Consider the following 24,011-nt stretch of genomic DNA (forward strand, 5'->3'; position numbering starts at 1 on the left):
CCCACAGCTCAGCGCTCCTATGTGCATGGAGGATTAGAGCATGATATGTACTGACGAGAATGTTCGCTCAGATGCCCGTATGAACATTCGTTTGAAAATCTGCCAGTTAAGGCATATAGGAAAATCAATACAGTTCCATTTGGATCAAATAGCCTCCTAGGGGATTTAATAAAGAAACGTCATCTTCCATGGTGACACTCACAGCTTTCTATCTCCAGGGTGCAGTTCTGCTGATCCAGAGGATATCTGCGGAGATCCATCATACAGGCTGCAGTTGTTGTAATTCTGTGAACAAAGAATAAGTTAGTTTATCACGTTCAGGCTTTTTCTTTTTTTTGTTTAGCATTTTTACAGGTGTTTTAATCATAGGTGTGTGCCCCCCCCCCCCCCCCAAAAGTAACACACACGTGTATGTATTTACAGTATCTCACAAAAGTAAGTACACCCTCAGATTTTTGTAAACATTTTATTCTTTTCATGTGACAACACTGAAGAAATGACACTTGTCTACAATGTAAAGTAGTGAGTGTACAACTTGTACAACAGTGTAAATTTGCTGCCCCCTCAAAATAACTCAACACACAGCTATTAATGTCTAAACCGCTGGCAACAAAATTGAGTACACCCCTAAGCGAAAATGTCCAAATTGAACCCAATTAGCCATTTTTCCTCCCTGGTGTTATGCGCCTCGTTAGTGCTACAAGGTGTCAGGTGTGAATGAAGAGCAGGTGTGTTAAATTTGGTGTTATCACTCTCACTCTATTACTGGTCACTGGAAGTTTAACATGGCACCTCATAGCAAAGAACTCTCTGAGGATTTAAAAAAAAGAATTGTTGCTCTACATAAAGATGGCCTAGGCTATAAGAAGATTGCCAAGACCCTGAAACTGAGCTGCAACACGGTGGCCAAGACCATACCGCGGTATAACAGGACAGGTTCCACTCAGAACAGGCCTCGCCATGGTCCACCAAAGAAATTGAGTGCACGTGCTCAGAGTCATATCTGGAGGTTGTCTTTGGGAAATAGACGTATGAGTGCTGCCAGCATTGCTGCAGAGGTTGAAGGGGTGGGGGGTCAGCCTGTCAGTGCTCAGACCATAAGCTGCACGCTGCATCAAATTGTTCTGCATGGCTGTCATCCCAGAAGGAAGCCTCTTCTAAAGATGATGCACAAGAAAACCTGCAAACAGTTTGCTGAAGACAAGCAGACTAAGGACATGGAATACCAGAACCAAGTCTTGTGGTCTGATGAGACCAAGATAAACTTATTTGGGTCAGATGGTGTCAAGCGCGTGTGGGGGCAACCAGGTGGGGAGTACAAAGACAAGTGTGTCTTGCCTACAGTCAAGCATGGTGGTGGGAGTGTCATGGTCTGGGGCTGCATGAGTGCTGCTGGCACTGGGGAGCTACAGTTCATTGAGGGACCCATGAATGCCAACATGTACTGTGACATACTGAAGCAGAGCATGATCCCTTCCCTTCAGAGACTGGGCCGCAGGGCAGTATTCCAACATGATAATGACCCCAAACACACCTCCAAGAAGACCACTTCCTTGTTAAAGAAGCTGAGGGTAAAGGTGATGGACTGGCCAAGCATGTCTCCAGACCTAAACCCTATTGATCATCTGTGGGACATCCTCAAACGGAAGATGGAGGAGCGCAAGGTCTCTAACATCCACCAGCTCCGTGATGTCGTCATGGAGGAGTGGAAGAGGACTTCAGTGACAACCTGTGAAGCTCTGGTGAACTCCATGCCCAAGAGGGTTAAGGCAGTGCTGGAAAATAATGGTGGCCACACAAAATATTGACACTTTGGGCCCAATTTGGACATTTTCACTTAGGGGTGTACTCACTTTTGTTGCCAGTGGTTTAGGCATTAATGGCTGTGTGTTGAGTTATTTTGAGGGGACAACAAATTTACACTGTTATACAAGCTGTACACTCACTACTTTACATTGTAGACAAGTGTCATTTCTTCAGTGTTGTCACATGAAAAGATTGAAGAAAATATTTACAAAAATGTGAGGGGGTGTACTCACTTTTGTGAGATTCTGTAATTGTGAAGTGGAAGGAAAATGATAAATGATACAAATAAATATGTGAAAAGTGTGTGTGTGTGTGTGTGTGTGTGTGTGTGTGGGGGGGGGGGGGGGGGGGGGGCATTTGTATTCAGCCCCCTTTAGGGTCCTTTCACACGGGGCGGATCAGTTCTGATCCGCCCCGTGGATGTCCGTTTGCTCAGCGGGGATCACTCCGCCGATCCCCGCTGAGCAGGGAGATGACAGGTCTGTCTCCGCACACTGTGCAGGGACGGACCTGTCACAGCGCCGCTCTCCCCTATGGGAGATCGGATGACGACGGACCGCAGTGCCCGTCGTCACCCGATCCGATCCGCAGACGGATGGAAAAATAGCTTTTTCCTCCGTCACACTTTTTCGGATCGGAGCGGGTCGGATGTCAGCGGACATGTCACCGCTGACATCCGACGCTCCATAGACCTCTATGGAGCACCCGTTCAGGTCCGCCTGAAAAACTGACAGGCGGGCCTGAACGGGACGTTAGTGTGAAAGGGGCCTTACTCTGATACCCCTAACTAAAGTCTAGTGGAACCAACTGCCTTCAGAAGTCACCTAATTAGTAAATAGAGTCCACCTGTGCATAGTTTAATCTCTGTATAAATACAGCTGTTCTGTGAACCCCTCAGACGTTTGTTAGAAAACCTTAGTGAACAAACAGCATAGTGAAGGCCAAGGAACACACCACACAGGTCAGGGATAAAGTTGTTGAGAAGTATAAAGCAGGGTTAGGTTATAAAAAAAAATTCTCAAGCTTCGAACATCTCACGGAGCTCTGTTCAATCCATCATCTGAAAATGGAAAGAGTATGGCACAACTGCAAACCTACCAAGACATGGCCATCCACCTAAACTGACAGGCCGGGCAAGGAGAGCAGGAGAAGCAGCCAAGAGGCCCATGGTAAGTCTGGAGGAGCTGCAGAGATCCACAGCTTAGGTGGGAGAATCTGTCCACAGGACAACTATTAGTCGTGCTCTCCACAAATCTGCCCTTTATGGAAGAGTGGCAAGAAGAAAATCATTTGTGAAAGAAAACCATAAGAAGTCCTGTTTGCAGTTGGTGGGGAGTCATGTGGAGGACGCTGCAAACATGTGGAAGAAGGTGCTCTGGTCAGATGAGACCAAAATTCAACTTATTGGCGTAAAAGAAAAACGCTATGTGTGGCGAAAAACGAACACTGCACATCACCCTGAATACACCATCCCCACCGTGAAACATGGTGGTGATAGCATCATGTTGTGGGGCTGCTTTTCTTCAGCAGGGACAGGGAAGCTGGTCAGAGTTGATGGGAAGATGGATGGAGCCAAATACAGGGCAATTCTAGAAGAAAACCTGGGGGGTGGTGGACCTGCCCCTGTGTCTATGGTTTTAGTGCACGCTTTCGTGTGCACTTTTGTGCACATTTCGGGCTGGAATGTTTTTATTTTCTATTTCTATTTATTAATTGTTTTTTTATTGCCATCTGCATCTCATTGGGGAGGCTTCCCTTCATCTCCTGTCCCAAAGCCAAAACAGAAAATGAGAGAAAATCTCTGCAAGGTGAGGGAATCCCAGATACCAACCCCTGTATCCCCTGGGATACTAACAATGGGGCAATATTACTCCTTCTTCCCACTGACACAAAGGATGGGGCACTGTTCCTTCCCCTGATACCAACCCAATACTAACAATGGGGCAATATTCTTCCTTCTTCCCACTGACACCAAGGATGGGGCACTGTTCCTTCCCCTGATACCAACCACTGATACTAACAATGGGGCAATATTCCTCCTTCTTCTTTCCACTGACACCAAGAATGGGGCACTGTTCCTTCTCCTGATACCAACCCCTGATACTAACAATGGGGCATTATTCTTCCTTCTTCCCACTGACACCAAGGATAGGGCACTGTTCCTTCCCCTGATACCAACCCCTGATACTAACAATGGGCAATATTCCTCCTTCTTCTTTCCACTGACACCAAGAATGGGGCACTGTTCCTTCCTCTGATACCAACCCCTGATACTAACAATGGGCCAATATTCCTCCTTCTCCTTTCCACTGACACCAAGAATGGGGCACTGTTCCTTCCCCTGATACCAACCCCTGATACTAACAATGGGGCAATATAACTCGTTCTTCCCACTGACACCAAGAATGGGGCACTGTTCCTTCCCCTGATACCAACAATGGGGCAATATTCCTCCCAATAATACCAATGATAGGGCAATGTGTACCCCCACTGACTGCAGGGCATTTTCTACTCTCACTAGCCCCAGTGCCTCCCACTCAAAGTCTGAAGGATTGTAGTTTAGTGTACTTTAGTTTAGAAAGTGTGGAGACCCCTGCTCTAACTGATACATTTGCAAGGACAGCTTGTTCTTTTGGAAAACAACAAATTTACTGGCTGGATCACCAAGTGCAAATAAAGCAAGGAAAACCTAAAAAAGAAAATGAATGCAGCCGTCACATCTAAAATTGGTAAGCTGCAACATAAATGTTTGCTTTTGGGTTTAATATGGCTTTAACCACTTGTCCTGAAGAAGATTTACACCCCTTCATGACCAGGCCATTTTTTGCGATACGGCACTGAATTACTTTAACTGATTGGCGACCGCCCGCCGGCAGAATGGCTCCCGTGCGTGAATCGCCGAAGCTGTGCGGCGGCCGCTTTAAGAGGTATAGGGGACACGCACACCATGGTACTGAGGAGCAGATACGCGTGCCCGATGGCCGCAATGTCCACCGTGATCGCTCGTCACAGAACAGGAACAGAATCTGTGTGTGTAAACAAACAGATTCCCCATCCTGTCAGGGGAGAGGAGACAGATCATGTGTTCCTAGTATATAGGAACACCGATCGATCTCCTCCCCCAGTCAGTCCCATCCCCCCACACTTAGAGCACATACTTTGGTAACACATTTAACTCCTTGATCTCCCCCTAGTGTTAACCCCTTCCCCGCCAGTAACATTTATACAATAATAAGTCGCTATTTTTAGCACCGATCCCTGTATAAATGTCACTGGTCCCAAAAAAAGTGTCCAATTTGTCCAGCGCAATATCGCAGTCCAATAAAAATCGCAGATCGCCACCATTACTAGTAAAAAAAAATAAAAAAAAATAAAATGCCATACATTTTTCACCTATTTTGTAGACTCTATAACTTTTGCGCAAACCAATCAAAATACGCTTATTGTGTTTTTAATGTTTAAAATATGTAGAAGAATACATATCGGCCTAAACCGAGGAAAACATTGTTTTTTTTTTTTCAAAATTGTCGCTCTTTTTTTGTTTATAGCTCAAAAAATAAAAACCGCAGAGGTGATCAAATACCACCAAAAGAAAGCTCTATTTGTGGGGAAAAAAGGACATCAATTTTATTTGGGTACAGCAGTGCGCGACCGCGCAATTGTCAGTTAAAGTTACGCCGTGACATATCACAAAAAAGAGCCTGATCAGGAAGGGGGGTAAATACTTCCCCGGGCTGAAGTGGCAATTGCGCAGTCATGCAACACTGTACCCAAATAAAATGAAAGTAATTTTTTACCACAAATAAGAGATTTGTTTTGGTGGTATTTGATCACCACTGCGTTTGCATTCTTAAGCTATAAACATGAAAAGACTGACAATTAAAAAAAAAAAAAAAAAAAATATATATATATATATATACAGTGGTGTGAAAAAGTGTTTGCCCCCTTCCTCATTTCCTGTTCCTTTGCATGTTTGTCACACTTAAGTGTTTCGGAACATCAAACCAATTTAAACAATAGTCAAGGACAACACAAGTAAACACAAAATGCAATTTGTAAATGAAGGTGTTTATTATTAAAGGTGAAAAAAAATCCAAACCATCATGGCCCTGTGTGAAAAAGTGATTGCCCCCTTGTTAAAAACATACTATAACTGTGGTTGTCCACACCTGGGTTCAATTTCTCTAGCCACACCCAGGCCTGATTATTGCCACACCTGTTCACAATCAAGGCATCACTTAAATAGGAGCTGCTTGACACAGTAAGGTCCACCAGAAGATCCTTAAAAGCTACACATCATGCCGAGACCCAAAGAAATTCAGGAACAATTGAGAAAGAAAGTAATTGAGATCTATCAGTCTGGAAAGGGTTATAAAGCCATTTCCAAAGCTTTGGGAATCCAGCGAACCACAGTGAGAGCCATTATCCACAAATGGCGAAGACATGGAACAGTGGTGAACCTTCCCAGGAGTGGCCGGCCGCCCAAAATTACCCCAAGAGCGCAGCGACGACTCATCCAAGAGGTCACAAAAGACCCCACAACAACGTCCAAGGAACTGCAGGCCTCACTTGCCTCAGTTAAGGTCAGCGTTCATGCCTCCACCATCAGGAAAAGACTGGGCAAAAATGGCCTGCATGGCAGAGTTCCAAGGAGAAAACCACTGCTGAGCAAAAAGAACATCAAAGCTCGTCTCAATTTCTCCACAACACATCTTGATGATCCCCAAGACTTTTGGGACAACATTCTGTGGAACGATGAGACAAAAGTGGAACTCTTTGGAAGGTGTGTGTCCAAGTATATCTGGCGTAGAAGGAACACTGCATTTCATAAAAAGAACATTATACCAACAGTAAAATATGGTGGTGGTAGTGTGATGGTCTGGGGCTGTTTTGCTGCTTCAGGACCTGGAAGACTTGCCGTGATAAAAGGAACTATGAATTCTGCTGTCTACCAAGAGATCCTGAAGGAGAATGTCCGACCATCTGTTCGTGTACTCAAGCTGAAACGAACTTGGGTTCTGCAGCAGGACAATGATCCTAAACACACCAGCAAGTCCACCACCGAATGGCTGAAGAAAAACAAAATGAAGACTTTGGAGTCGCCTAGCCAAAGTCCTGACCTGAATCCTATTGAGATGTTGTGGTATGACCTTAAAAAGGCCATTCATGCTCGAAAACCCTCTAATGTAACTGAATTAGGACAATTCTGCAAAGATGAGTGGGCCAAAATTCCTCCAGGACGCTGTAAAAGCCTCATTGCACGTTATCGCAAACGCTTGGTTGCAGTTGTTGCTGCTAAGGGTGGCCCAACCAGTTATTAGGTTTAGGGGGCAATCACTTTTTCACACAGGGCCATGATGGTTTGGATTTTTTTTCACCTTTAATAATAAACACCTTCATTTACAAATTGCATTTTGTATTTACTTGTGTTGTCCTTGACTATTGTTTAAATTGGTTTGATGTTCCGAAACACTTAAGTGTGACAAACATGCAAAGGAACAGGAAATGAGGAAGGGGGCAAACACTTTTTCACACCACTGTATATATATATTTTTTTTATATATATATATTTTTTTATGTATTTACTTTCAGCTATAACATAGCCAATAATTATTTTTTTTTAATCTAATTTTTCATAAATTTAAACCAATATTATTCTGCTACATGTTTTTGGTAAAAAATATATATATATTTTTTTTACATTGGCAGAGTTTAAAATGTTGTGCAGAGTGTATCTTTGCTTCTACTAGGTTTCCCTCATCATATGTAACATTATTATAAGCAGCGAGGTGCAAGGTTTGTTTGTTTTGTGTGTTTTCCTACTTTATGATACTTTATTAACTTGATATATTAATTTGTTTATATGTATCACAATAAGAATATATGATGGACTAATTTGATATATTATTTGTTTATATGTATTACAACAAAAAATATTTTATGGATTAATCTGATATATTTTGATTATATGTATTACAAATAAATAAATAAAAATTATTTGATAAAAAAAATAAAAAAAATAATACCAATTAAATGCAAGAGTAACTGTATAGAATGTATACATGATAAGTAAGATATGGGAGAATGGTAGGGGTAAATGGAGTTTGGACATGGTAAAGAAAAATATGTCAGAAGGTTCAGTTTATTACTGGTTATTAGAAATTGGGAAGGAAAGATGACATTTTAAATATAGGATGGTATATAATAATATAAAATTTCAACTTGACGATGAAAGACATGTGCATGCATTTATATAATTGTTTTAAAAATGAATAAAAAAGGATTAAAAAACAAAAAATCCCAATAAGTGTATATTGATTGGCTTATTTAAATGTTATAATGTCTAAAACTATAGGATATTTTGATGGAATTGTTTTTTATTTTTTTCATACTACTAATCAGCGACTTCTAGCGTGACATTGCGGCAGGTAATCTGACACTTTTGACACTTTTCAGGAACCAGTGACACTAAAGCCCTGTACACACGGTCGGACATTCCGACCACAAAATGCGTCGGATTTTTTCCAGTGTTTGTGTGTACTGTATGTGCCGTTTTTACTAGGGGAAGAGATAGATTTTATTCCCTGCATTGCAGAGAAAGAAAATCTATCACATCCCCCACTGTCAGAAACCGAGATCTAGCAGAGTTCTGTTCTGAGTCTCTGCCTGACGATCGGCGGGGTGCCGACGGACCCCAAGTGTCCGACACCTGCAGATCAGCTTCTGTGTGATCCTGCACAGGAGGGGTGCCCTGTAGCAGTAAATATGCTATGGGGTACTCCCTAAGTGGTTAACTCACATGACATAAAATAAATAAATAATAATCGTGTAAAAAAAAAAAAGATACTTCAAGCCGTATGTTCAATAATAAAGCACACTGCCCCATTGTAGCGTCAAATAGATAAAAAAAAATTGTAATAACACTGCAGGCTGGTAGAATCCAAGACATTTTTTTTTTTTTTGCTATATTTCTGTCTACAATAGGAATAATCAGTTTCATTTCAAGTGGAGTTGGTTTCTATGGAAACAAGAAGAAAGAAGATCGGGGAGGGGAAACATATAAATGGGAGGTGGGTGGGGAGTAAATGTATGAGGGGTGACGCAGGAAAAAGATAAGCAATGAAACAGAGGTAATGAGGAAAAAGGGAAACATTGCAACGTTAGTGTATCGCCCCGATCTCCGTGTACCGCTCCTGTTACGATGTACTGTGCGCACTATATATATCCCTGCGCTGCATAGGGGGAGGGGGGGTGTTACTATAGATAGATATTGCATGTACTCACATGTACGAGGATACAAATAAAATGCACAGTTGGAAATGCTGCTGTTAATATACATCACAAAAAAGGGAATAAATCCCAATAGATACATTATACATTTATCTGTAACAGAGCGTAAAGCAAAATGGAAAAAAAAAATACATTGTAACCACTTGAGCCCCGAACATTTTCCTCCCTAAATTCCCTTGAGTCACAGAATTTTTTCTTTTTTTTTTTCTTTTGTCGATATCTCGGTTCTACACATTATACCTTACCAACATATTATACATAATTTTTTTTTTTTATTTACCGTATTTATTGGCACCCTGATTTTATGAGGGAAGTTTCAGGAAAAACATACATTTTAAATAAAGAACTTTGAGGCAAAATAAGGGTCAGTGCCCATCGATGCAGCCTTATCAGTGCCCATCAATGCAGCCTTACCATTGCCCAATAATGCAGCCTCATCAGTGCCTAGCAATGCAGGCTAATCATTGACCATCATTGCAGCCTGATCTGTGCCCATATGCAGCTTCACCATTGCCCATCATTGCAGCCTGATCTGTGCCCATATGCAGCCTCACCATGGCCCATTACTTCAGCCTGATCTGTGCCCATATGCAGCCTCATCATTGCCCCTCATTGCAGCCTGATCTGTGCCCATATGCAGCCTCACCACTGCCCATCGTTGCAGCCTGATCTGTGCCCATATGCAGCCTCATCATTGCCCCTCATTGCAGCCTGATCTGTGCCCATATGCAGCCTCACCACTGCCCATCGTTGCAGCCTGATCTGTGCCTATATGTAGGCTCTCCATTACCCACCATTGCAGCCTGATCTGTGTCCGTATGCAGGCTCTTCATTACCCACCATTGCAGCCTGATCTGTGCCCATATGCAGCCTAACTATTGCCCATCATTGCAGCCTGATCTGTGCCCATATGCAGCCTCACCATTGCCCATCATTGTAGCCTGATCTGTGCCCATATGCAGGCTCTCCATTACCCACCATTGCAGCCTGATCTGTGCCCATATGCAGCCTTACCATTTCCCATTATTTCAGCCTGATCTGTGCCCATATGCAGAGTCTCCATTACCCACCATTGCAGTCTGATCTGTGACCATGTGTAGCCTAACTATTGCCCCTCATTGCAGCCCGAACTGTGTCCATATGCAGCCTCACCATTGCCCATCATTGCAGCCTGATCTGTGCCCATATGCAGGCTCTCCATTAACCACAATTGCAGCCTGATCTGTGCACATATGCAGCCTCTCCACTGCCCATCATTGCAGCCTGATCTGTGCCCATATGCAGCCTCACTATTGCCCATCATTGCAGCCTGATCTGTGCCCATATGAAGCCTCACCATTTCCCATCATTGCAGCCTGATCTGTGCCCATATGCAGGCTCTCCATTACCCACCATTGCAGCCTGATCTGTGCCTGTATGCAGGCTCTCCATTACCCACCATTGCAGCCTGATCTGTGCCCATATCCAGTCTAACTATTGCCCCTCGTTGCAGCCTGATCTGTGCCCATATGCAGGCTCACCATTGCCCATCATTGCTGCCTGATCTGTGCACATATGAAGCCTCACCATTTCCCATCATTACAGCCTGATCTGTGCCCATATGCAGGCTCTCCATTACCCACCATTGCAGCCTGATCTGTGCTTGTATGCAGGCTCTCCATTACCCACCATTGCAGCCTGATCTGTGCCCATATCCAGTCTAACTATTGCCCCTCGTTGCAGCCTGATCTGTGCCCATATGCAGGCTCACCATTGCCCATCATTGCTGCCTGATCTGTGCACATATGCAGCCTCTCCATTGCCCATCATTGCAGCCTGATCTGTGCCCATATGCAGCCTTACCATTACCCATTATTTCAGGCTGATCTGTGCCCATATGCAGGCTCTCCATTACCCACCATTGCAGCCTAGCCTCTCCATTGCCCATCATTGCAGCCTGATCTGTACCCATATGCACCCTCACCATTGCCCATCATTGCAGCCTGATCTGTGCCCATATGCAGCCTCACCATTGCCCATCAATACAGCCTGATCTGTGCCCACGTGCAGCCTTGCCATTGCCCATCATTGCAGCCTGATCTGTGCCCATATGCAGCCTCCCCATTGCCCATCATTTTAGCCTGATCTGTGCCCATATGCTGGCTCTCCATTGCCCATCATTGCAGCCTGATCTGTGCCCATATGCGGCCTAACTATTGCCACTCATTACAGCCTAATCTGTGCACACATGCAGCCTTGCCATTGCCCATCATTGCAGCCTGATCTGTGCTCAAATGCAGCCTCACCATTGCCCATTAATGCAGTCTGATCTGTGCCCATCTGAAGCCTCGCCATTGCCCATCATTGCAGCCTGATCTGTGCCCATATGCAGCCTCACCATTGCCCATCATTGCAGCCTGATCTGTGCCCATATGCAGCCTCACCATTGCCCATCAATGCAGCCTGATCTGTGCCCACATGCAGCCTTGCCATTGCCCATCATTGTAGCCTGATCTGTGCCCATATGCGGCCTAACTATTGCCCCTCATTACAGCCTAATCTGTGCACACATACAGCCTTGCCATTGCCATCATTGCAGCCTAATCTGTGCTCATATGCAGCCTCACCATTGCCCATCAATGCAGCCTGATCTGTGCCTATATGCAGCCTCACCATTGCCCATCATTGCACCTGATCTGTGCCCATATGCGGCCTAACTATTGCCCCTCGTTACAGCCTAATCCGTGCACACATGCAGCCTTGCCATTGCCATCATTGCAGCCTGATCTGTGCTCATATGCAGCCTCACCATTGCCCAACAATACAGCCTGATCTGTGCCCATATGCAGCCTCGCTATTGCCCAACATTGCAGCCTGATCTGTGCCGGATTACACAGAGGGACCTCCTGTTTACTTGGTGCTCGCAGTCACACACAGTCACACCTCCTTGGCTGGCTCTTATGATAGAACACTCGTCCAATGCCGGGATAAGTGACATCTATCCTAAAAGCCAGTCCAGGAGGCAGGATTGTGTGTGACTGAGCCCTTCCCCTCCAAGGCAGCCAGGTACAATATTGGCGTATAACACACAAACACGATTTGCCTATTTTCAGGGGGAAAAGGTGTGTGTTATACGCCGATAAATACTGTAATTTAGTAGCAAATCTGGATACCTATATTTTTAAATCCTCAGGAATAAATAGTAACAAGCTAGAAAAAAAATCAATTTCCTTGAATTTTTCTCAACACTTACATAATTTGTGTACCCCTCTGAATACACTATATTACCAAAAGTATAGGGACTCCTGCCTTTAAAAACACATATGAACTTTAATGGCATCCCAGTCTTAGTCTGTAGTGTTCAATATTGAGTTGGCAAACCCTTTGCAGCTTTAAGAGATCCAACTCTGGGAAGAAGGTCAACAAGGTTTAGGAGTGTGTCTATGGGAATGTTTGATTCTTCCAGAAGCGCATTTGTGGTGTCAGGCACTAATATTGGACGAGAAGGCCTGGCTCGCGGTCTCCACTAATTTATCCCAAAGGTGTTCTATCGGGTTGGGGTCAGGACTCTGTGCAGGCCAATCAAGTTCCTCCACCCCGAAATTGCTCATCCATGTCTTTATGGACCTTGCTTTGTGCACTGGTGCACAGTCATGTTGGAGCAAAAAGGAGCCATCCCCAAACTGTTCCCACAAAGTTGGGAGCATGAATATGTCCAAAATGTCTTGGTATGCTTATGCCCTAAGAGTTCCTATTACTGGAACTAAGGCCAAGACCAACCCCCTGAAAAACAACCCCACATCATAATCCCCCCTCCACCAAAAGATTTGGACCAGTGCACAAAGCAAGCTCCATAAAGACATGGATGAGCGAGTTTGGGGTGGAGGAACTTGACTGGCCTGCACAGAGTCCTGACCTCAACCCAATAGAACACCTTTGGGATGAATTAGAGCGGAGACTGCAAGCCAGGCCTTCTCATGCACATAAGTGCCTGGCCTCACAAAATGCGCTTCTGGAAGAATGGTCAAACATTCCCAGACACACTCCTAAACCTTGTGGACAGTCTTCCCAGAAGAGTTGAAGCTGTTATAGCTTCAAAAGGTGGGCCAACTTAATATTGAAATCTACGAACTAAGACTGGGATGCCATTAAAGTTCATGTGCGTGTAAAGGCTGGCGCCCCAATACTAATTATATACTGTGAAGTTGTTTAGCGCAAGTGTAGCACCTGCTAGCGAGAACTGTCCACACAAATGGTTCCTTTTCAGGCCTTGTTGGCCCACTTTTATTAAAGAAAATCAAACCAAAGTTCCAGAAATGAAAACAAACATGGTTTCCCTTGCAGGGGGTTTTCACCATCAGCATTAAATGACAGTATGTTCAGCCTCCTGGCTCACACATGAAAAATTGGAAACCAAAATACCGAGCCTCCTGGCTCTTTTCAGCAGTAGCACCACTGCTCAGGCTCCCACACGGAGCCCTCCTGACTCCTGTCAGCACTGGGTTCTCCAGTGCACCCCTGCCCTCTTTGGGTTCTCCAGTGCACCCCTGCCCTCTTTGGGTTCTCCAGTGCACACCTGCCCTCTCTGGGTTCTTCAGTGCACACCTGCCCTCTCTGGGTTCTCCAGTGCACACCTGCCCTCTCTGGATTCTCCAGTGCACACCTGCCCTCTCTGGGTTCTCCAGTGCACACCTGCCCTCTCTGGATTCTCCAGTGCACACCTGCCCTCTCTGGGTTCTCCAGTGCACAGCTGAACTCTCTGGGTTCTCCCTCACAAGCCTGGACTACTAGGGAGGGTGGAGCCCAGAACCATCGTCCTGACTCTACTATCAGGCCCACACACACACCTGAACAATCAGTGTGCCAGTGAGTCTCAAAACCCGGACCCAGAACACCCGGATCTCTAAGAAATCCCTGGGCTCCGGTTCCCAAAGTGGACTTTACTAAATAATATGGAAACTGAAAAGCCGGTTTCCTCCCAAACAAGCAAATACACTGGAGCCCCTCAACCTGCCTGGTTGAGAATTCCGGACCCATACACTGGTGGGGTACCACACTACCACAATATAAGCATATATATATATATATATATATATATATATATATATACACATATATACACACACACACACACACACTTTTATTTTCTCGAAGAATGGGTGAAGGTACTCTTTCTCCCTCCCAAGTTACCCCTTTCTCTCCCCCCCCAATCCCCCTGCCCGCTCCCTACCCACCTCTCAGTGCTGACTCTTATCTCAGCCCTTTACACACCTCCCAGCACCACCCCTTGAAGTGAATACAGAACTAAATATTGTTTTTTTGTGCTAGGTAATTTGTATGGAACTTGTTAAAGATAACAAGAAAGGCGGATCAATTTCATCTGATCTATGGGCTTTTACACATGTGTTTTTGGGCAGCCACCATGAATTTTTATGCACCAATTGGGTTCTCATAGGACTCTAAGGGTCATTAGGTCAAGGTTCCCACTGCGTTATGTGTATGTTATTTCCATTTATAAATAGTATAGTCTCCTTGGACACTTCTGCTGCATATTAGCTTCTCCTGAGCCCTCAGCCTGGTAGGTCTGAACTTGTGGCGCTGATTTCCCCCCTTTTTTTTTTATGGATACAAGTAATGAAGAAATGGTAACAATTTTTTTACTACAGCAGGCTATAGAGAGGGGCACAGGCAGCCAGGGGGAGTCAGGATGTCAAAGTGGCTTCCTCGGTTGCAGACGGAGGGCATATCACTGTGCCGGGACTAATCGAGCTGGCCTGGGACTATAAAATAAGTGTCTGCTGACTACAGCTGTTTGGGGGTGTTAGGAGATATTTGGGGTGCTTGCTTTGCCTGTACAGCCAAGAAGCCATAGCTAGTACATACATTCAGTGCTGGAAGTGCTGGTACTGTGCACTGCTGCATTCCTGATAATAAAAAGCCCTGAGTATATGCAGTAGATCACTGTATATTCTGCTCATAAATCTTATCTGACACAGCCATAGTAGATTTTGTGTTGGTGGTGACTTCACAGTAAACAACATTTGTTCTTTTCAAGGCTGGCAGAGCATTATGGCAGTGATCAGTATTCTAAAAAGTGTTCTGACCTTTCTAGCTATGCTTAAGGTGCCTTTTAAACTTGAATATGTTCTGAAGACCTTCAGAAGCAGTAGACTGAGCACATAGGAAAATCAAGTAAGGAAGGGTTTTTTTTTGCCTATGCATGGAGCAGTGACAATATTATCAGCTCTCAGTATATGTGTGGGTAGGGCCACCAATGGGGAAGGGGGATACAGGTAGCCCTTCTGTACTTGGCCTGGGCCTCAGCAAGGAGGCCTGTGGCTGTCTGCATTTTCCTTCCCTATGAGTTATTATATTCCCATTCCAAGATAGTCTTCTAGTGAAATATTGCTAGGACTATGACACGCACCTTCTTTCCAGTCAGATCTGAATGTAGTTCTGGACCTTAGTTATCAAAAGTCATATTCAGCTTTCTCCTCACTGAGGTTCTTTTACCTTGGTGCAGGGGTTTGCCAGCTATGACCTGTAGCCGATGTCAGGACCTGGATCATCTGCTGGTGGTACTGTGCCTTCCAGAGCAGAAGGTTGTAGTTTCAGTGCCCCCCAGCGAGTGTTTCCCATCAGATCCCAGTAACCAGTTTCAACCTGATGCTGGCTACTGGGAGGGTATTTCGGTCCTCCCCTACTAGTGCCTCTTGCTCCAGTGTTTAGCTGGTCAGATTCTGTTAGCTATTGATCCTGCCCTGTACCATGTGGCCTTGTACCTGCGCCACTTTGTTCCTTATCCAAGTTTCGGTTCCACCTTCCTATGTGCTCCCTGCACCTCCAGTTTTCCCATGCTTTTCTGTTGCCCCATTTTTGTATATATTGTATATAGTTGTTGTTAGTTAGGCTTTTCTATTAGGTTGATTAGTTATGTATTCTGCCACTGGGTTTTTGGTTCACTTATATTTTTATGTTTGCTGTGTGCTGGTGTTTGGATGGATTTTTGTTTCCCTATAAATAAATCTCACTTAAAGCATGCACAGTCTGGTCTGGTCCCAGTTTACTTTATAGCCACGCAGGTCTGGCCATCCCTGCTGCTGATTCTTGACAGCCGGCCCACTACTGTATTTTGCAAAGGCTGTCTATGGTCTCCACTTGTGATCTAAGGGGGGGGGGGGGTGCTGACAGGTATCCTAACGTAAGGGGAGACTATAAGGGGGGACTCTGATGGACACCCTGATGTAGGAAGAGACTCTGATGGGGACACTGATGTAAAGGGTAACTCGGATGTAAGGGGGGACACTGATGGGGACCAGTGGTGGTCCATCCATTAGGGGCGCACATGATTAGAGCCAGAGGCTCTAATCGGCTTAAAAATGATGGTGGGCCCAGGTGTGCCGCTGCCCCTCCCCCCCCGGAAAAACACCAGCCGCCACTGATGGGCATCCTGATTTAAGGGGGGATTCTCATAGGGACTCTGATGTAAGAGTGGCTCTGATTGGGGACCCTGATGCAAGGGGGACTCTGATGGGGATCTCGTAAAAAGGTGGGCAGAGTCCCAAAAGACTGGTATACAGTGACCTCAGACAGTAGGCTATCAAAATATATATGATTTATTGAACATAAAACATTGATTGCAAAAAAGACAATATTTACCTGAGCCCCATCTCAATCAAGTGATGTGCACGAGTGCTTCTGCTCTTCGGGGACTGTGCCTCCTAATTGGCTGATGAAGCAGCGGGAACCATTGGCTCGCACTGCTGTCATTCACAGAACCAATCAGGAGAGAGGAGGGGGGCCGAGCAATGGCTCTGTGTGTCAGTGGACACGCAAAGCCGCAGCTTGGAAGCGAGCCTGTTTGGGTCCCTCCAATGCAAGCTGCTTGCTCTGGGGGGCAATCCGCAGGAGGGAGGGCCAGGAGTGCCGTGGGGGACCCGAGAAGAGGAGGGTCGAGGCTACTCTGTGCAACACCACTGCACAGAGCAGGTAAGTATAACATGTTTGTTATTGAAGAAAAAAGAGAGACTTCAATATCCCTTTTAGGAGGGTGATGATAATTATTGCTCTTTACATAAGCAACGAGTACCTTATGCAAATTATAAAGTACATAGGATAGTTTTTCATAATTAGGAATATCAAATTGAGATGTTGGTATCGTATGTCATGGACTGGATTTCACAAAACAATGAACTCCCAATTGCTCAAAATGGCCAATGACTCACCTTAACCCGTAGAGTACTGTACCATCTGGGTGCAATCTTATCATTCGATTCTTGACTGTGACTCCATGTAGAAATGATTTCTTGTCATTCAGAAAATATGTATCTGGGAGCCAAAGCTGGTCGGCCACTCTGTTATCCAGTGTGAGATTCAGGGGGAGGGCAGTATAAGCCAAACGCTTATCACGCCAACTCTGCTGGAAATACATGGTGATGGTATAGTCCTGCAACAGAAAAAAAAAATGATCAATCAATCAAAAAGGAGACGATTAATCAGTAAAATGGATCAAAGTGCTGATTCTGCTGGATCTCCAGCAAGGCAGATCTTTTCATTCATCTTTAAAGAGAAAGTAAACTCTCCCACTCTGATGCTTCTTTTCATTTAGTCCAGTATAATAAATAATTATCAAACTATAAACACTGTAATCCAGCTCAAATTGCATATTACTTACTGTTTAAAGAAAATTTAAAAAACTTGTTTTCAGGGGTTAGACAGCGCTATCTTAACCAGTTGCCGACCGCCGCACGATGATGTACGTCGACAGAATGGCACGGGCAGGCATATGGGCGTACATGTACGTCCCTGCCTTTCCGCGGGTGGGGGGCCCTATCGGGCCCCCCCCCCGGTGCCAGCGGCGGTCGGAATCCGTTCAGGAGTGGTCCGGGATGAGGGGGCGGCCATTCGTTCATGGCCACCCCCTCACGATCGCTCCTGACGAATGGAAGTGCAGCATGACATCACTTCCTCTCCTGTAATGTAAACACAGGCAGAGGAAGTGATGTAATCTCTCCTCCGTGTCGGTATTTTTCGTTCCGGCACCTAGGAGAGAGGATCGGTGAGTTGCACAAACACTACACTACACAGTAGAACATGGCAGTCACACTCTCACCCCCCCTTCACCCCCCCAATCACCCCTGCACCCCCAGTCACAGTGACACCAAATGCATTTTTGTCATTTGTGACTGTAATAACTGTTAGGGCAGTTAGGGTTAGCCCCCTTTAGTTTTCTAGGGTACCCCCTAACCCCCCCAATAAAGGTTTAACCCCGTGATCACCCCCCGTCGCCAGTGTCACTAAGGCTGGGTTCACATTGCAGCGGTTTATGAGTACGGATGTGATTCGCACCGCACTGCAGTGCAAATCACATCCGATCTCTGTGCGATTCGAGTTCAGCCATACAGATAGTATGGCTGAATTCGCATCGCACCCGCCGCACCCGCCGCAAACTCGCACGGGACCCTTTTTTTGGTCCGCAGCAGAATCGGATCGCATGGGTGTTCACACCATGCGATCCGATTCCTGTCCGAGTTTGAAGATCGCACTGCGATATGCGAACTGATCTGGGGGATGTCATTAACATTTCACTGACACTCCCAGAAGTTCGCATAGGGCAGTGTGATGCGGGAACCCGCCGCGGATTCGTGGCGTTCCCGCATCGCTCCAGTGTGAACCCAGCCTAATAAGCGATCGTTTTTCTGATCGCTGTATTAGTGTCACAGGTGACGCTAGTTAGGCAGGTAGGTATTTAGGTTCGCCGCAGCTTTTTATAGTGCCAGGGACCCCCATATACTACCGCATAAAGCCCCCTGATTGCCCCCTAGTTAACCCTTTCACCAGTGATCACCATATAACTGTTACAGGTGACGCTGGTTGGTTCGTTATTTTTTTATAGTTTCAGGGCACCCGCCATTTATTACCTAATAAAGGTTTAACCCCCTGATCACCCGGCGGGTGATATAAGTTTGAGGGTCAGATAAGGTCTGCGTCGTCCCAGGCAGCGTCAGGTTAGTGCCAGTACCGCTAACACCCACGCACAAAGCATACACCTCCCTTAGTAATATAGTATCTGATCAGATCTATATTAGCGTCGCCAGCAGTTTAGGTTTCCCAAAACGCATTGTTAGCGGGATCAGCCCAGATACCTGCTAGCACCTGCGTTTAGCCCCTCCGCCAAGCCCAGCCCACCCAAGTGCAGTATCGATCGATCACTGTCACTTACAAAACACAACACACATAACTGCAGCGTTCGCAGAGTCAGGCCTGATCCCTGCGATCGCTAACAGTTTTTTTGTAGCGCTTTGATACAGTCGCTGACAGCCTAGGTGCTTTTTTACCTGTGAGTCTCACTAGTGTACCCCTAAATTTAGGGGTGTCTACTTTCCAAAATGGGGTCATTTGGGGGGGGGGGTTTGTGCCATCTTGGCATTTTATGGCCTTCAAAACTGCGATAGGTAGTGAGGAGTAAAATCAAAAATTTACACCCTTAGAAATCCTGAAGGCAGTGCTTGGTTTTCGGGGCCCCGTACGCGGCTAGGCTCCCAAAAAATCCCACACATGTGGTATCCCCGTACTCAGGAGAAGCAGCAGAATTTATTTTGGGGTGTCATTTCACATATGCCCATGGCATGTGTGAGCAATATATCATTTAGTGACAACTTTGTGAAAAAAAAAAAAAAGTTTGTAATATTCCCGCAACTTGTGGCAAAATATAAAATATTCCATGGACTTAACATGCCTCTCAGCAAATAGCTTGGGGTGTCTACTTTCTAAAATGGGGTCATTTGTGGGGGTTTTGTGCCATCTTGGCATTTTATGGCCTTCAAAACTGTAATAGGTAGTGAGGAGTGAAGTCAAAAATTTACGCCCTTAGAAAGCCTGAAGGCGGTGCTTGGTTTTCGGGGCCCCGTACGCGGCTAGGCTCCCAAAAAGTCCCACATATGTGGTATCCCTGTACTCAGGAGAAGCAGCAGAATTTATTTTGGGGTGTCATTTCACATATGCCCATAGCATGTGTGAGCAATATATCATTTAGTGACAACTTTGTGAAAAAAATAAAAAATAAATAAAAGTTTGTAATTTTCCCGCAACTTGTGGCAAAATATAAAATATTCCATGGACTCAACATGCCTCTCAGCAAATAGCTTGGGGTGTCTACTTTCTAAAATGGGGTCATTTGTGGGTGTTTTGTGCCATCTTGGCATTTTATGGCCTTCAAAACTGTGATAGGTAGTGAGGAGTGAAATTACAAATGTATGCCCTTAGAAATCCTGAAGGCGGTGCTTGGTTTTCGGGGCCCCGTACGCGGCTAGGCTTCCAAAAAGTCGACCACATGTGGTATCCCCGTACTCAGGAGAAGCAGCAGAATGTATTTTGGGGTACAATTCCACATATAACCATGGCATGTGTGAGCAATATATAATTTAGTGACAACTTTGTGTAAAAAAAAAAAATATATATATATTTTTTGTCATTATTTAATCGCTTGAGGCAAAAAAATAAAATATTCAATGGGCTCAACATGCCTCTTATCAATTTCCTTAGGGTGTCTACTTTCCAAAATGGGGTCATTTGGGGGGGTTTTGTACTGCCCTGCCATTTTAGCACCTCAAGAAATGAAATAGGCAGTCATAAACTAAAAGCTGCGTAAATTCCAGAAAACGTACCTTAGTTTGTAGATGTGACAACTTTTGCGCAAACCAATAAATATACAGTTATTGACTTTTTTTTTTACCAAAGACATGTGGCTGAATACATTTTGGCCTAAATGTATGACTAAAATTGAGTTTATTGGATTTTTCTAATAACAAAAAGTAGAAAATATCATATTTTTTTCAAAATTTGCTGTCTTTTTACGTTTATATCGCAAAAAATAAAAATTGCAGAGTCAGTCAAATACCTTCAAAAGAAAGCTCTATTTGTGGGAAAAAAAGGACGCAAATTTTGTTTGGGTACAACATTGCATGACCGCGCAATTACCAGTTAAAGCAGCGCAGTGCCAAATTGTAAAAAGACCTCTGGTCATTGACCAGCAAAATGGTCCGGTCTGAAAGTGGTTAAGTATTGTTTTCTGAGTCCACAGTGGAGTGTATTTCCGCCCTTACATTGAGCACTTCCTGTACCGTTAACCAAGCCTCCTTCTCAATCCAACGTTTCTATGGCAACCCTGCTTCCCTGTTCATAGCTGACTTGTTTTATTTCATAGTATTTACTTGTGCTGATTACCTAGTGTTTACTTGTGTGAGTCCTATCAGCTTCAGCTGATAAGACTGCAGTTATTTCTGTCCCATGCCCTGCTTTACAATGAATGTGAGGCCACATGGTGTGTAGGAGGAAGCTCTGGGTGATTATGCAGCCTCCTGGGAGTTTAGTGTTGTGTGCCATAGAAAGTCCTGATAACAGATAGACAAGCACATAGAGAGTGCGACGAAAAACAAGCTCTGGACTGCCGCACTCTTCAGAAAACCACTTTCTTTTATTGGAAAATCCCACCACAGCTCAAAAAACACAGCGAACAAGGAAAAACTGCTGACGTTTTGCACTAGCTGTAGTACTTAATCATAATGATTAAGTACTACAGCTAGTGCGAAACGTCAGCAATTTTTCCTTGTTCACTGAAGAGTGCTGCAGTCCAGAGCTTGTTTTTCGTCTGTTGCTAGTGGTAATAACCAGCACCTGTGGATTCCCAGCCGAAGAGAACAGTTTACAGCCTGCATGTGTGCTCCTGGAGTGGTGAGATCCTTTCTCCTACATTGAGAGTGTGCCGTTAATCAGAGGAGATCTGGGCATGCTCAGTGACGTCATTCTAAGCAGGTAAGGAGATATCTACAAGCAGTGTTCATTAGGGATTTTTATGCTGATTTACATGGGACAAAGTTGTGGGGGAGGGTTTACAACAACTTTAATGTCAACAAATCTGTCCCTTTCAAACAGCCAAATGTTAAAATGGTGTCCTCTGACTTTTTCATAGTTGTCTATAAATAGTAGTCTATTTATTAAAAAAAAAAAAAAAGAAAGAAAAGAAACATAGTTATTCATTAACTGAAAATGCATATGCGTTCGTTCTGTGCCTATTAATTACCATAGAAAAAAATTAGAAAGGGCGCCAGATCTAATATCTGAAAAATTCCCACTGCAGCACTAACCCCTTTAAGTTATTTTTGGTCAAATGTTATTAGAATATTGTTTTAGGTTTTTTTGTATTCTCTCCTGGTTTCATTTTCTTAGGTTACAGTATTAGGCTATTTTGGTTAAATGTTATTAGGCTATTGTTTTAATCTATTATCTCTTTACTCAAATATTCTAATGCCTTGTACACATGGATGGAAATTCCGACGGAAAAGGTCCGATCGGAGGATTATATTGTCGGAAAATCCAATCGTGTGTGGGCTCTATCGGACTATTTCCATCGAAAGTTCAGACGGAAAAAATTTGAGAGCAGGATCTCAAATTTTCCGACAAAAAAACGTTTTCTGAACGTCTGTAGAGAATTCCGATCGGACAAAGTCCCGTCGTAACGAACGAACGTCATCACGTTCCAAACGATCTGATTTTCCGACAACTTTGACCGACCGTGTGTATGCAACACCAGTTTAGGACAAAATCTGTCTGAAAAAATCCGACGGATTTTGTTGTCGGAATGTCCGACCGTGTGTATAAGGCATTAGGCTTGTTTTAGGTTATATTTGGTTAAATGTTGTTAGATTATTGTTTTAGACTAATTTATCTTCTGGCCAAATGCTCTTAGGCTATTGTTTTAGGCTATTTTTGGTCAAATGTTATTAAACTATTGTTTTAGGGTATTTTTTTCTCTACTGGTTGATTGTTCTTAGGTTATTGTATTAGGCAATTGTGGTCAAATGTTATTAGGCTATTTTTTTGCATCTATTTTCTCTTTGCTCTAATACAGTATATTCTTAGCCCTTGTACACACGGTCAGACATTCCGATGGACAATTTCCGATAGGACCGTGTTGTCGGATAATCCGACAGTGTGTGGTCTCCATTGGACTGTTTCCGTCTGAGTATCCGACTGACCAAGTTTTCCAACTTGTCTATAAAATTTTCCGACAACATTCTCCGATCGGACATAGGCCGATCATGTGGAGCATACTCCGACTGACAAGGTGCCACGCATGCTCACAATCAAATTCGGACACGGAAGCGCTCGCTCAGGTAAAACTGCTGCTCGTAATCGATATAGCACATTCGTCACGCTGCAATATTAAAAATTCTTTCATGCAGCGCATTCTCTTGTTCTTTACAATGCTGCAAGAATGAACTTGTTCTGATGCTCATATTCACACACACTTCTCCCGAACTTATTTCTTTAGTCTTTTCACTAATTTCAGCAATACAATATTTTAAATCGTCACATCTACACAATCTTTTTTTGTTGTTTTTTAATTTATTTTTATTTTGTGGTTGTTTTTTTTAATCAGCATCTCCTTTTTTGACAGTTTGCTCATCTTTGCATTTTTTTGTGTGTGTTTTGTGTGTCAACTTACCACAACACCATTATTATCTTTTTTTAATTTTGTTTTTCTTTTTTAATCTACAGGAGGTTGTTTGGTGTTGGTGCCCCTTGTTATTCATTTCACTTTGTTTTTTTTTTAAATGTACCTGCCTGCTCACAAATAAACTGTCCTTTTTGAAGTAAAACACATACGCAAGTATTTCTTAAAAAAAAAAAAAAACCTTTATTTAGGTGTCAAACAACTAAAGAGGGAGGCAGCGCTGGAGAAACTTGTCAATTTGGCGAAGCCTTTGGCCCCCAGGGCAGACATGAACTAATTCGAAAATTCCAAATTGGTGGCCTGAGGAGTACATATCTCAGGGAGAGAAGTCTGGTCCAGAAGTCCTTAGAGATCAGGAAGAGCAGATGCCATCTATGTCCCCAGGATGTGGTTCTACAAGAGGCTGCATCTTCTGTCTGAC

General features: G+C 44.2%; 1 protein-coding gene across 1 annotated transcript in view; it reads right to left on the reverse strand.

Moving 5' to 3' along the window:
* Positions 1–24,011, reverse strand: part of LOC143950714 (gamma-aminobutyric acid receptor subunit beta-4-like) — a 408,464-nt gene that overhangs the window by 44,328 nt on the left and 340,125 nt on the right. Inside the window, exons 4-5 of the mRNA XM_077465189.1 lie at positions 17,301–17,521; positions 203–285 (exon numbers count right to left, since the gene is read on the reverse strand). Coding sequence (XP_077321315.1) covers positions 203–285; positions 17,301–17,521 — 304 coding nt within the window. The remainder of the gene's footprint in view (positions 1–202; positions 286–17,300; positions 17,522–24,011) is intronic.

The sequence above is a fragment of the Lithobates pipiens genome, unplaced genomic scaffold (genome assembly GCF_037356315.1).
Source record: "Lithobates pipiens isolate NorthernLeopardFrog02 unplaced genomic scaffold, aLitPip1_a1.2 Scaffold_1, whole genome shotgun sequence".
In the NCBI taxonomy this organism is placed as follows: domain Eukaryota; kingdom Metazoa; phylum Chordata; class Amphibia; order Anura; family Ranidae; genus Lithobates; species Lithobates pipiens.